At 42.0% G+C, this 15167-nt stretch overlaps 1 protein-coding gene across 6 annotated transcripts in view; it reads left to right on the top strand.

The window, feature by feature from the left end:
- The window catches only part of EGFLAM (EGF like, fibronectin type III and laminin G domains), a 231329-nt gene that overhangs the window by 85180 nt on the left and 130982 nt on the right, over window positions 1-15167 (top strand). For 4 of the 6 annotated variants that reach the window (XM_078365554.1, XM_078365553.1, XM_035291649.3 and 1 more), the window contains 2 exons: window positions 5063-5172; window positions 6545-6628. The exons of the other annotated variants lie outside the window; for them this stretch is intronic. In XM_078365554.1, the coding sequence (XP_078221680.1) occupies window positions 5063-5172; window positions 6545-6628 (194 nt within the window). The remainder of the gene's footprint in view (window positions 1-5062; window positions 5173-6544; window positions 6629-15167) is intronic. 6 annotated transcript variants of the gene reach the window in all.

Raw genomic sequence — 15167 nt, 5'->3', positions numbered from 1 at the left:
CACTTAGGAATACCCACTGAAGTTTCTTTGATGTCTATTGCATGGCTTGATAGCTTATTTCTTTTTAGCACTGAATAATACTCCACTGTCTGGAAGTACCACAATTTATTTATCCATTCACCTCCTAAAGAACTTCTTGTTTACTTCCATGTTTTGACAGTTCTGAATAAAGCTGCTATAAATATCCATGTGCAGGTTTTTGTGTGCATGTAAGTTTTTGACTCCTTTAGGTAAATACCACAGAGTGCACATGTGAGTGGTATTATGTTTGGTTTTGTATGAAACTGCCAAACTGCCTTCCAAAGGGGTTGTCCCATTTTGCATTCCCACCAGTGATGAATGAGAGTCCTGTTGCTCCACATCCTTGCCAAAATTTCATGTCAGTGTTCTGGATTTTGGCCATTCTAATATGTATATTGGCATGGTATCTCATTGGTGTTATGATTTGCATTTCCCTGATGACATATGATGTGGAGCATATTTTTATATGCTTACTTGCCATCATTGTATCTTTTTTGGTGAGGTGTCTGCTAAGGTCTTGGTCCATTTTTCTATTTTTGGTTTGTTTTCTTTTTTTAATTTTTATTTTAGTTTTGGGGTATATGTGAAGGTTTGTTACATAGGTAAATACGTATTACAGGATTTGGTTGTACATATTATTCCCTCATGCAGGTATTAAGCCCAGTACCCAGAAAAGTTATATTTTCTGTTCCTCTCCCTCTACCCACCCTCCCACATCAAGTAGACCCCAGTGTCTGTTATTTCCTTGTGTTCTTAAGTTCTTATTATTCAGCTGTCACTTACAAGTGAGAACATGGGGTAGCTGGTTTTCTGTTCCTGCATTAGTTTGCTAAGGATGATAGCCTCCAGCTCCATTCATGTTCCCACAAAAGACATGATCTCATTCTTTCTATGGCTGCATTATATTCCATGGTGCATATGTACCACATTTTCTTTATCCATTCTGTCATTGATGGGCATGTAGGTTGATTCCATGTCTTTGCTATTGCAAACAGTGCTTCAATGAACATTTGAATGCATTTGTCTTTATGGTAGAATGCTTTGTATTCCTCTGGGTACATACCCAGTAATGGGATTGCTGGGTTGAATGGTAGTTCTGCTTTTTGCTCTTTGAGGAATTGCCATACTGCTTTCCACAAGCTAATTTATACTCCTTCCAACAGTGCATAAAAGTTCCCTTTTCTCCACAATCTTGCCAGCATCTGTTATTTTTTTGACTTTTTAGTAATCGCCATTCTGACTGGTGTGAGTTAGTATCTCATCATGGTTTCGATTTGCATTTTTCTAATGATCAGTGATGTTGAGCTTTTCTTCATATGCTTGTTGGCCACATGTATGCCTTCTTTTAAGATGTCTGTTCATGTTCTTTGCCCACTTTTTAATGGAGTTGTTTTACTCTTGTGAATTTGTTTAAGTTCCTTATAGATTGTAGATATTAGACTTTTGTCAGATGCGTGGTTTGCAAATATTTCCTCCCATTCTGTGGATTGTCTGTCTACTCTGCTGAGAGTTTCTTTTGCTGTGCAGATGCTCTTAAGTTTAATTAGATTTCATTCATCAATTTTTGCTTTTGTTGAAATTGCTTTTGATGTCTTTGTAATGAAATCTTTTGGCCTATTTTTCACTCAGGTTGTTTATTTTTATTGTTGAGGTTTTGTTGTTATTGCTGTTGTTGTTTTTGAGACGGAGTTTCACTCTTGTTGCTCAAGCTAGAGTGTAATGGCGTGTTCTTGGCTCATTGCAACCTCCGCCTCCTGAGTTCAAGCGATTCTCCTGCCTCAGCCTCCCAAGTAGCTGAGATTACAGGTGCCCGCCACCATGCCCAGCTAATTTTTGTATTTTTAGTAGAGACAGGGTTTTGCCATGTTGGCCAGACTCATCTCAAACTTCTGACCTCAAGTGACACACCTGCCTCAGCCTCCCAAAGTGCTGAGATTACAGGCATGAGCACCTGGCCTGTTGAGTTTTAAGAGTTCTGCATTATCCTAGTTTGTTCAGCTGCTATAACAAAATACTATACATTGGGTGGCTTATAAACAACAGAAATTTATTTTTCACAGTTCTGGAAGCAGACAAGTCTAAGACCAAGGCACCAACAGATTTTGTGTCTGGTGAAGGTTCATTTCCTGGTTCACAGAGAGCTGTCTTCTTGCTGTGTCTTCACATAGCAGAAGGGGAGGGGAAGCTCTCTAGGGTATTATTTCACAAGGTAACTAATCCTATTCATGAGGGCTCTACCCTCAAGACCTAATCACCTCCCAAAGGCCACATCTCCAAATACTATTATATTGGGAATTAGGGTTTAACGTATGAATTTTGGAAGGACACACATGTTTTGTCCATAGCATTTGTCTATTTTGGATAACAGACCTTTATCAGATATTTCTTTTGCAAATATTTTCTCCTGGCCTGTGGCTTTTTTATATATATTTTTTCATTCTCTGAGCAAAAGTTCTTTAAAAAGTGGCAGTAGTAAGACCTGGTGGGGCTGTGTTACTTTATACTGTTACTTATACATCTCATACACCATTATAAACTTCTAAATTAGTTAATTTTCTAAATGTAAGTTTGATGATATTTATTAGAAATCTTTAAAACATTCATTCTCTTAAATCAATGCTTCTCAATGGGGAACAATTTTGCCCCTTGGGGAACATTTGGCAGTGTGTGGAGATGTTCTGAGTTTTCACATGGGGTTGGAGAATACTACTGTCATTCAGCGGGTAGAGAACAGGGATGCTGCTCAACATCCTATGAGGCAAAAGGACAGCCCCTTCAAAAAGGAGGCAGCCCCCAATGTCAACAGTGTCAAGGTGGAAAAACCATTTTAGACACAAGAACTTTGCTTTAAGAATTTTAAGAATTTACCCAAATAAATAATTGAATGCACCTAAAGATTTATTCATTTCTTCTTTTGAGGAGAGCAATAAGTCATCAGTAGTAAAAATGAAAATGTATATTCTTGATAAATTTTATAGGTATCCATCCTAGAAACACTGGCTCATGTGCATAAAAAGGCACATATTCAGATGTTCTTTTCAGCATTATTTTTAACAGTGATATTTTGAAAATAACTTCAGTGTCAATCAGTGGAGCAATAGTTAATGTACACGCGTGCTCTGAAAAGCAGAGTTTTGGCTATCCAACCTCCCACTACCCTTTGCTATGATCCTGTCCTCCTGCTGGTTTCTTTCTTTACTGTGGATGGGCTTGGTGGAAGAACAATTTCCTGAACGTGTCACATCCTGTCATTTCCCAGTTTAGAAATCAGAAAGGACTGATTTTTCCTTTCCTGCCTGTACTTTGAGCCAAGAGGAAGCCACATGGCCTAAGTCTAGCCAATGAGCCATGACATTAAATCTTGAGCAGATTTAATGGCAGAGTCAGAGAGATCATTAAGGATTAAATCTCTGAGTGGTAACAGTCATAAGTGTATATGGGGTAGAGGGGAGGGGACTCTTGGACTCATGGTTCCTGCTGACAGCACAGGGTTTCTATTACTCAATCCACCAGAAAAACTTTGGGTTCCGTTATTAAACACACTGATGACAAGCCCCAGCAGCAGTCCATTAAATAGATACATTAGATCTCTGTGAATTACAAGTATCCTAAAGGATATGCTGGAGACTTATATGCAATGTTTAAAAAGAAAGCTTACCACGATATATTAGTAAGAGGAAAATCAAGTTGCAGAATGTTCATTCACTTAAGGAATATTTATTGTGCTCTTACTATGATTAGTTTCTGTACTCCGAACAAGATAGACCTACTCTCTGCCCTCATGGAGCATTAGTTAAGATAGCAAAGTATTGGAAGTAAATTGCTTAACAATAGTGGGATGGCAAATGCTGTTTATTATGGAACGTGTTATATGGAAAAATTTACAGCCTTAAAAATAATGATTTTAATGATTGTAAATATGCTATTTGTACTCTCTCTCTCTCTCTTTATATATATATTCTCTCTATATATTTATACTAAGACTTACAATTATTAACATACATGTATATATACATAATCACTATATATAACAAAAACAATTTAAAAATTACATAAACACAGACACACACAAAGTTGAGCATCCAAAATCCAAAACTCTGACACCCTAAATGCTCCAAAATCCTACTTTTTAAGCACCAATATGATGCTCAAGGGAAATGCCCATTGTAGCATTTTGGATTTGAGATGCTCAACAGCTAAGTATATTGCGAATATTCTAAAACCCAATAAAATCTGAAATCTGAAACACTTCTGGTCCCAAGCATTTCAGATAAGGGATGTCAACTGTATAGAAACACACACACAGACACACAGACAGACACACACACACACACACACACACACACACACAGAGAGAGAGAGAGAGAGAAACAATTGGTTTAAATTGCACATGACCAACAGGGGATATAACACAATGCTAATAGGACTCATTTCTGAATGTTAGAATTAGATATAAGTTTTTAATATTTTCTAAATGGTGGCAACCTGTATATGTTATCTTATAATTATAAATCTTACTATCTATAACTGTGAAGTTACTTAAGATAAATAGATAGTGAAACATTTGAAAAATTTAAACTTCTTTTATACATAACTATATTTTTGAAATGTCCCACCATAGGGTATATCCTAACTGTATAAGCAAACACATCTACATAATGTATACATAAAACATATATGCTATTGAGCAAATAAAAATATGTCTGTCATATTATTTAGTACATGTTAAACTTTCAGAGGCAAGTCAGAAGTGTCTGTGGTCTGTGCTACCCTGAATCCTCTTTGCTGGTCCCTGACCTATTAGAAGTTACCCAAGAGAACGAGGGTCATAGTTGGGCTGATTTACCTACTAATGCCCGGTTGGGAGCGATAGCAAAGTGGGTGAGGTCAGCTGAGACAGGTGTGGTAGATTAGAGATTGACTTCGTTTCTGAAATTATCTTTAAGTGTGCTTTTCATCTGTCAGAGAATGCACTCTTAAATCTTGTGTAAGTGTACTCAAGGTGGGATGTGCTAACACAATCTATTTTGTTTGGGGGCAGGGAAGGTAGGGCCACCTCTTGACATCAAGCTGGGCGCATTGAACTGTACGGCTTTCAGCATCCAGTGGAAAATGCCAAGGCATCTTGGGAGCCCCATCCTTGGGTACACTGTGAGTACACGGGCACGGGAGTTTCCTCAGTGGGTATGTTGTGTGACTGTATGTCTTTCTCATCCTTGCTTTTTCTAGATATCTGTTCTTCTCTATCAATAACAGACCCATTCTCTCTCCATAAGCTAGAATAAATGTCCCCCTTTGAAGGGTATTTGTAAACGCTCTGAGTGTCACATCACATCTGCATTACTCATTTAGGATTTATCCAGTCCTTTCTCTGTCCAGCTGTGGGAAAATATAAACTAAAAGGACATGGTTCTTGCTATTCAATTGCCAATAGTCCAATATGGAGAATAAAGCATGAACATGGGAAACAGGAAATCACTGTGGAATGTTGTCAATAAGTACAAAATAATGTAAAATCTGAATTAAAGTAAGAAGGTGGATAGGCAAAGTGAAGGAATCAGCAGAGGGTGCATTCTTATCTGTCAGAGGCTACAAATTGGGCTGATTTCATTTCACCAAAATGTTTTCTTTGAATAACTTCGAGAAGTCAAGACATTTCACATAAATATTTGGAGTTGTAAACTCTCTGGGACATGTGGGGAGCTGGCCACATTCGGTCCGCATTCCCATAAGGCACCAAACCTGCTGGAATTGAGCTGCTCATTTTAGATGAGATGTAAGACCCCAGTAACACCCTAATCCCACCACCTGCTACTGTCTCCTTTTCAGTAGCCGTTGATTGTGGCCTTTGTCCAATTGTTTTCTTTCTTTCTTTTTTTTTTTTTGAGACAAAGTCTTGCTCTGTCACCCAGGCTGGAGTGCAGTGGCATGATCCTGGCTCACTGCAACCTCCACCTCCCGGTTCAAGTGATTCTCTTGCCTCAGCCCCCTGAGTAGCTGGGATTACAGGTGCCTGCCCCCATGCCCAGCTAATTTTTGTATTTTTAGTAGAGACTGGGTTTCACCATGTTGGTCAAGCTAATCTTGAACTCCTGACCTTGTGATCCACCCAACTCAGCCTCCCAAAGTGCTGGGATTACAGGGATGAGCCCAGCCTGTCTTACTGTTACTTAAAAGTAGAGAAATATATTTCTGGACTCATGTCTTATTGAAAGTGAGAAAATGAAAGATTACCTGGGAGGCTCATGCATTTTGGGAAAAATAACAGGAGCCACATCCAGACCTCTGCATCTCACTTCATTACTATATGTCTTCCTCCTGGACTCCGCAGGCTTCTGAGTTTGTAACACCACCCCACCACTCCCGTCCCAACCCAAGTAGGTCTCACGTGGTTCCTACAGAACTAGTGCACTTGATGTAAGGCGACGCACCTCAGAGCCTGCTGCCACTGAGTGCAATTACAACCTTTGATCTTACACAAGCATGGGCGCTGCTCTCACCAGGGTTTCTGCATCTTTTCAAGGTCTTTTACTCCGAGGTTGGCGCAGATAAATCCTTGCAGGAGCAGTCGCACAGTGTGCCCCTCAGCCAGGAAATCCCGACCACGGTGAGTCTCTCCATCCTGACAGTCCCCTCAAAGGCACATGGGCGATATTCAGGCAGATTGCTGATTTGGTGGGTGTGCTACTATATGTGTTAATAATAACTAACACTTGTAATAGTCCTTTAGGATTTCCAGATATCCTCCATGTACATTTCCTCTGAGCCAGGCCTTCTACATCTCTGGAAAGACAGGCATCTGACAAGAGAATCCTGGCGTAAATGCTTCCATCTCAGACTCAACCCCATTTTATCATGCAAGAAACCTGCCACCCTACTGCTGGTTTTTCCCCTTCTTTTCTTCATAAAGTTCAGTTCTGTTTTTTTTTTTTAATCCCAATAAAAGCTTTCTACGTAACTATGACACATTTATATCTTCCAAGGTACCTGAAGACACAATGCAGAAGAAGAGGATGCAATTTGAAATGTATATTTAAATAGTCCAAGTTGTTTATTTTTTTTTCAAGCTCAGCACCCTGTCCTTCTACTAACCAATTATTGGCTCCTCATCTATTTGGTTTCTGTTTCTCATCAGGGTCTCTCTGGGTGAATTTTTTGCCTTAGGCATCTTGTATTTTCCTTTCTTTTACTCCCCTCCGCCTTTCTCATTCTGCTACTACTCCAGGCTAGAGAGTTTTGAATTGCTCTACAAGGATTTCACACCAGTCCCGGCATAACACTGCTCTAATGGTGGTGCTGGTGCTAACTCCTATTTCACCCATGCCTTCTGGCTGCAGCACCTGTTTGTCATCTGTGATAAGATACTATCACTTATTGAGCGGCTGTTACCTGGCAGCCACCACCCTTTGCTTTACATTTGCTTTGCCATTTAATTTTCACAACTATCCTATGACCTCATTTTACTGACAAGGACGCTGAGACTCGGAGAGGTGAAGTAACTTTCCTCAAATCATACATTAGTGAGAACAGCATCAACTGTAAACTTGGAGCTGACTGACCTCTGAGCCCCTGCCCTTGCTGGTTCTACCAAAGCTCTCATGATTCAGAAGGAATAGATGCCTATTTCCAGCTTGCTTTTATTTTGTATGACATGCTTTTAAGGTCAGAACAGACTTTTGCTTAAGCACCCAGCATTGGCCGCAGAAGCCGTCAACCCCAGCCTCTATAGTTTACTCCGTCTTAAGAAAGGGAGATGGGTTGGAACTTTCAATAAGCTCACTGACCTCACCAAGGAGCCTGATTGCTTCTAGCAGTGTCCCCAGCCATCCCAGCCTCATGTCCTGCAGGGCTCACTGCTTGGCTTGGAAGACAGTCCAGGTATCAAGGGTGACAGGTACCTTTCAGTGTAGACACTGCCTCTGAAATTGACATCCTGCCCATTGCAGAACATGGGCAGAAAATTGGTACTATCTGAAGGTCACTGCTGTATAAACGTAAAACAGGGCTGGGAGGGAGACCAACACTCTGGACTTTTAGGCCTGTTTTTCCATTTACAGTTTGGGTAACGACGGTCAGAGTCACTTAACCTGTCTAAACCTCAACTTTTTTTTCCATGAAAGGGGTGTAATAATTATACTCTTGTGAGGACCAAATAAAAGCCACATGGATGTTAGTTATCATTCCTGATGACTTAAATATATTGTCCCCACTATCTACATCCAGGCATTAGGGTATGCTATCAATTTCTGCATTTGATCATCTTGCTGATTTTGACAAATTTGCATTGGGGCTACTCTGTGCCCTACACAAGACAACACACAGTCCCTGTTTGGGGACGGCTTTCAGTCTTCTGAAAACCACATCCACACACATAAAACAATTAGGGAACAACATAAGATCAGATGTTATTAACATGCTGCTTAGTAGATATGTCATTAACATGATGCTTAGTGTTTGAAGAGGGAGAGGTGAGTGTGGGAACAAGTGGTCAGGAGGTGAAAGTTGGGACTGAGGACTAAAGCAGGAACTTTCTGGAAAGGCAGACTCAAGGGAGGGACATCCCAGTTGGAATGGTTTGAGCCCAGGGAATGAATGAGCGTGAGTGTGTGCAGATATGCCTGTGTGTGTGTGTAGGGGGTGGGGAGAGTTGCAGAATAAACAGATGAAAAGAGGAAATAATGACTAGACATAAAGGCAGTGATTCAGTAAGGGGGCAGGAGGAGCCTGATACAGCAGCATGGGTTCTGGATTCTTATGACTTGTGTTCAGATTTCTACATTTCATCAAACCAGCTTCTTAACCTTACTGGGTCTCAGTTTCCTCATTGACATAACAGGGATCCCAAAGATATCTATGTCATAGTGTGTCTGTGGTTCCCAAATTGTGTGCCAGAGTGCTCCAGAGCTCTTCAGCAGTCTCATGGGGGCGCGGTGGAATATTTAACATTTTTGAGGAAAACAGCAACACCTGTGTGAACTACTGTATTAGTCTCTTCTCACACTGCTAATAAAAACATCTAAAACTGGGTAATTTATAAAGAAAAGAGGCTTAATTGACTCACAGTTCCACATGGCTGGGGGGGCCTCAGGAGACATACAATCATGGCGGAAGGCACCTCTTCACAGGGTGGCAGGAGAGGGAATGTGTGCTGAGCGAAGTCGATGCCCCTTATAAAATCATCAGATCTCGTGAGAACTCACTAACATGAGCACAGCATGGGGGAAACCATGTCTGTGATTCAATTACCTTCACCTGGTCCCACCCTTGATGCATGAGGATTATTACAATTTAAGGATTAGATTTGGTTGGAGACACAGAGTCAAACCTTACCAACTACTATTACCAAGTTGTTTGGATATAACTACTTAATAAATGGAATAGTTAGGCATTTCTTTTGGCATAGAGATGCTGTAAACATTACTGGCACACTAAGGGTGGCAAGAACAGAGCAAGTTTTAGAACCTCTGTACTATATAATGTCATTCTACAGATAAAGATCTGAGTTATAAGGTCAAGATTATAGAAGCTTCAGCACGATACCTGGCACAGAAGAAGAGCTTAGTAAGTGGCCAGTATGATTCATGTTGCAAAGATGTGTGTTTGCTGCCCTTGCCTGTGCATAGCAGCAGATATGTAAGTTTTGCTGCCCAAAACTTACAGAGTTGATTTAGCCATGCAAGTTTTCTTCTTCTGTTCACGTTGCTTCTGTTATTTCCTCTCTCCAGGGACAACCTGATCATTAGGCAAGTGTGTTTTAGAAAAGTTAACTCCTATCCCTCTGTCCCAACCCAGGATTCAGGGGATCTCTTTTCATCAAAATGTTGATTTTCCTGCATCTTTCTCATGCTGATTAAGGCTCAGCAGAGAGCACCTAGTTCTAGTGTAAGCACAGACAGCTGAAGCTACTGGTGAATTTTTAATCGTTTAGAAGGACTCCACTTTTATCCTTGCAGGCACTCCTTCATCTCGCACAGCAGAGCAGGGTTAAGGGGAACCTCTCTGAAGGTTGAAGTAATTTAAGCTCTGGATCAAGAGTAGGTGAAACAGATTGAAAAGGAGAGAAAATATCTAACTAGTGAGCACCTCTCTGGAGGTAGTTCCCCTTCTTTTACCTCCTCTTTTCTCACTCCCTTATTTCCTCTCACAATTCCAGATTGTGTTTCAGTAAGATAGGACCAATTACCTTAAAACGGTAGATTTGGTTCTCTGGATTCAATGCCAAACCTGGGAGTGGGTTGACAAACAGTTAATCTGGTTTAACTGATAAAATAACCAAAATACCCCAGCTGATAATGTGGAGTTGGGCTGCATTGTTTGATAATCTGCCCTCTAGAGGCTTCCAATTTGGTATCATTTCAAGCCCACCTTATCTTTTTCTTTAAAGAATATCCTGTAGGTTTCCTCCTGGAAAATAGTAAAACAAATCAGGGCAATTTGGTAATTTTTTTAGAGTTAGAAAAGGGTGTTTAGGGTGGTGGTCTTTACGCTCTTTGATCGTGCATGCCATCAGTTAAAAAATATTTGAACATGCACCAAATATGTGTATTTATAAATTATACATATGCTACTGTACTCATATATTATGTACATTATAAAATCTCAGAATTGTAAAGGAGGAGATAAAACAGAAATAGGGAGTTCTTGTGTTTTCTTGTGGTATCTCAGTGGATTGTCTTGCTATCCCTGGGGATACAGCACCACCCTGCTTCAGAGTCCACTGGTTGACCCAAAACTTAGAGACAGAAAAGTTAACCAGGAATCAGAAGACTTGAACCTAGTTCCTGCTTTCTTCTCAGAGCAGGGGTGAAGTCACCGAGCTCTTCAGAATTTCTCCTTAACTGTAAAATGAAGGGATGGGGCCAGGCACGGTGGCTCATGCCTGTAATCCCAGCACTTTGGAAGGCCGACGCAGATGGATCAGCTGAGGTCAGGAGTTTGAGACCAGCCTGGCTAACATAGTGAAACCCCATCTCTAATAAAAATACAAAAGAAAAAAAAAAGAAAGAAAAATTAGCCAGGTGTGGTGGCAGGTGTCTGTAATTCCAGCTACTCGGGAGGCTGAGGCAGGAGAATCACTTGAACCTGGAGGTGGAGATTGCAGTGAGCCGAGATCACATTGCACTCCTGCCTGGGCAACAAGAGTGAAACTCTGTCTCAAAAAAGAAAAAAGAAAAGAAAAGAAAAAAAAGAAGGGATGGACTAGCAATGGTTCCCAACTGGGGGTACCTTTGTCCCCTTTGGGGCAGTTTGGTGGGCAAGCATCAGGGATGCAAGCTTTCCTGCAGCACACAGGACAGATCCACATAAGGAAAATCAGTCCAGCCTCCAAAGCCAATGCTGCCCTGAAGCAGAACTCTGGAAAATAACTTCCTGTGACCACCCAGGTAATAGAAATCCCTACAACTCCTCCCTCCACCCTGCTCTGCACAGCCATTCTCAGAGCATTGGAGGAAGGATGCTTGGAAGAGAGCGCTCTTCTCTTTCTCTGGTGCCTTCCACTGGATGATGCTAGGTGGTCCCAACTGCCACTAAGGCAACTGGGGCCCAGTCTTAACTTGTAGGGTCAACTTTTTTTTTTTTTTTTACTAGGTATCAATGAAGGTTGTTTTAGAAGAATCACAGAATTTCAGTGTTGAATCTTTGGCTCAGTGGCATCCCCAAGACCACACAGCTAGGTTAGCAGCAGAACCTGGGTCTCCTGGCTCCCAGTCTAGTGCTCTATTCAATTCATGCCTCCTCTCAACTGCGTTCATCTGAACTAGTGAATAGGACAGCCTCTAGTCTTATTTCTGAAGCCAAATGATCTGTATTTTTAGCAGTAGGAGGAGAATGAACAGCAGCATGTAAGGAGGTAAAGGCGAGGCCTGAAATCAGAGTCAGAGACTTCAGCTCGGAACAATTCAACATGATTTCTTCAATGTAGAGTGAAAAGTATGTAGTAAAGGATAGTCTTGCAGGGCGCGGTGGCTTATGCCTGTAATCCCAGAACTTTGGGAGACTGAGGTGGGCAGATCATGTGAGGTCAGGAGTTTGAGATCAGCCTGGCCAACCTGGCGAAACCCTGTCCCACCTGGCGAAACCCTGTCCCTACTAAAAATACAAAAATTTGCCGGGCAGGGTGGTGCATGCTTGTAATCCCAGCTACTCAAGAGGCTGAGGCAAGAGAATCACTGGAACCTGGGAGGCGGAAATTTCAGTGAGCCGGGATGGCATCATTGCACTCCAGCCTGGGCAACAAGAGCGAAACTCTGTCTCACACACACACACACAAAATAGTCTCATCTTTTCTTGGGCTCTTCTTACATGGTAACCCAGGTTGGTTTTGTATATTGGGTCATGTATTAGATATAAGTCTAACAGGCCAGAAACTCGATAGTGTTTCTAATGAGATGTGCATTTATGTTCCCCCCAGGGAACTGTCTGGATGTCACCTTCTGGTGGCTTCACTTGATCAGAGAGCATGGTGGGGGTGGCTGGAGGGAGGTAGGCAGGAGAGAACCAACCCATGGTTCTGCCAACCCCTTGTGCCCTCTTGCGCATGGTCCAGAATGGCTTATGCTGCCACATTCACACCGTAGCCAATAGATGAGGAAAAGAGGGAAGGAAACACACCCCTTCCTTTTAAGGGATATCCCAAAAGTTGGCCTCAGCATTCTCACTCACAACCTTTTAGACATAATCTAGCCACAGGGCCACACCTGGAAGGAAAGGAGGCTGAGAATGTAGTATTTGGGTGGCCCAACTGAAACATGAGGATTCTATTATGAGAAAGGAGAGAATGGATACTGGGGGACGAGCCATTCAGGTGACAGACTGTGAATGGAGGGAATGGAAAGGGCAGTTGAACATCTGAAAAACAAGGTGCTGGTCTGAGAACTAGTTAGTTATGCCGTGTCTACCAGCCAGGTGGTTAGAACCATATAAAGTCATAATGTGTTTCATGCGGGAAATCAGAGCCACTGTTGCCCACAGGGGCGGTTATCTAAACTCTCTGCATCCAGTCTCGTGTTCTACAAAATGGAGATAATAGGACTGACTTTTTAGGCTTGTTGTGAAGATTAAAGGAAGCAATGGTGTGCAGCGATTTTATATATTCCAAAATGCGATTTCGATGAAAATTATAATTATTCCTATTGTCAGATGAAAGTTTGTGGTTCTGGCAATCTGTGAAGAAGGCAAGAGTCCTGAAAGATCCTTGAGCTTTCTCACTGGGCTCAGTGACCAGCCTTGCTTTTCTCTTCTATGGATGTAAATTCACTGCTCACATAAAGCCACCAGTGGTGTTGAGCAGACAGAGAGGTTTTGAAGAACTAGGCATACACAAAGTAGGGGTTACTTTGCAGCAAAGCACTCAGCTTCACCCAAAAAATGGGGGGGGGAGCCTAGGCAAGACTGTTGAGGTCACTCCAGCCTCTACTCCAAGAAAGCAATTTCCGCAACCCTGTTTCTCACTAACTTGCGTAGAAATGAAGTGCAGGAGATAGAAATGTCTTGACTTGTCTTCATACTTCCACAAGGCAAGTAACAAAGCGAAAGACTATTTCTCTACTTTGAAAAGAGCATGTTCAGCATCTGCCATAGTTTGAGGCAAGGCTGAAATGGTGATGGTAAATCCTTTAAGGACAAATACAAAGATTTATGGCTTGTGGTAATTTACTACAAATTGCAAGGGTTATCACAAGTCACAATATAATGAGGATTCCATTTGAAAGGAGAGATGTCAGGGGAGGAGGTGACAGTGAAGTCTCTGAATTCATGTTTCCATGGCACTGACCACTCAGTCCCCTTGATTTTTACCTTTATGCCAGCTTCCCGGCATGTCAGTGCAGAAAAAGAGACAAACAGGAGACAGCGGCGTCTGGGAAGGTCACCCTCTACCTTCAGAATGCACCCAAGCTGAAGGTAGCACTGATCTTCCACATCTAATCTATATATGGAACTACAAATACGATTTTGCTTGGTTTTCAGTGATAACATTTAAATTTCTGATACATTAACTTCCATGTTTATAAAGTAGTAATAATCTAGTTTTCAGTGATTTGATAAGTAATGTTTGTTGCTGATTTAAACATTATTTATTTTTATTTTATTTATTTATTTTTTGAGACAGAGTCTTGCTCTGTCACCCAGACTGGAGTACAGTGGTATCATCTTGGCTCACTGCAACCTCCACCTCCTGAGTTTAAGCAATTCTCCTGCCTCAGCCTCCCAAGTAGCTGGGATTACAGGTGCCTGCCACCACGCCTGCCTAATTTTTGTATTTTTAGTAGGGATGGGGTTTCATCATGTTGGTTAGGCTGATCTCGAACTCTTGATCTTGTGATCCACCTGTGTTGGTCTCCCAAAGTGCTGGGATTACAGGAGTGAGCCACCGCACCTGGCCTATTTAATATTTTTTGTACGTGTACTGGCCAGTTAGAATTCGGGCCTTGATGTTAAATGGAGAAGGCCTCAGATCCCTGTTTTGCCACTGACCACAGCTTGAGCAAATTGTGAACTTTTCAGGGCTTCTGTTTTCGCCTCTGTAAATGAAAATAAGAGTTACACCTGCCTCACAGAACCGAAGGAAGAACTAAATAAGGCTACACATAATAGCCTTCTTTCCCTTTGTTCCTAAAATGGAGAAAATACCCTATCACTGGTAATTAATGGTAGCTGTGTTTGGTACTGACCAATATCTACGACACTCTGAAACCATATCACCACCCATACTTCATCCAGCATAATGACTTCCTAGTAGTAAAGGATCCTCAAGCAAAAGCCCGGGAGAGCACCGTGTTGGTTTGAAAGTGTTTCTGCTTCCATGAGGAAAGCCTGGCAGTTGGGAGGGGAGTGAGAACAAAAGTTGGATTCACCTGCTGTCTCCGGTCTCTTAACCACCAAACTTGACGTGAAACCTGGAGACAGAAGGTGACGCTCAGGAGCTCAGATGGGAGGAAGTAGAGCTGGAGAGGGGCTCTGAAGGCGGGTCCACAAGTACAGCAAAGACCCCTTGTGAAGCCACATGTAGGATAGAGCGGAGGTGGGAGGGAGGGAGGGGCAGACTGAAGACCCAAGCAGGGAGTCAAAGGGGCGGGAACTCAGGCACTGAGGTAGAAATGGAAGAAGGGAGCAGGTTTGAAAGGCATGCTGGGAGTGACTGGAGG

Source organism: Callithrix jacchus, chromosome 2, assembly GCF_049354715.1.
Source record: "Callithrix jacchus isolate 240 chromosome 2, calJac240_pri, whole genome shotgun sequence".
Taxonomy (NCBI): domain Eukaryota; kingdom Metazoa; phylum Chordata; class Mammalia; order Primates; family Cebidae; genus Callithrix; species Callithrix jacchus.
This window is presented reverse-complemented; position numbering and strand designations above follow the sequence as displayed.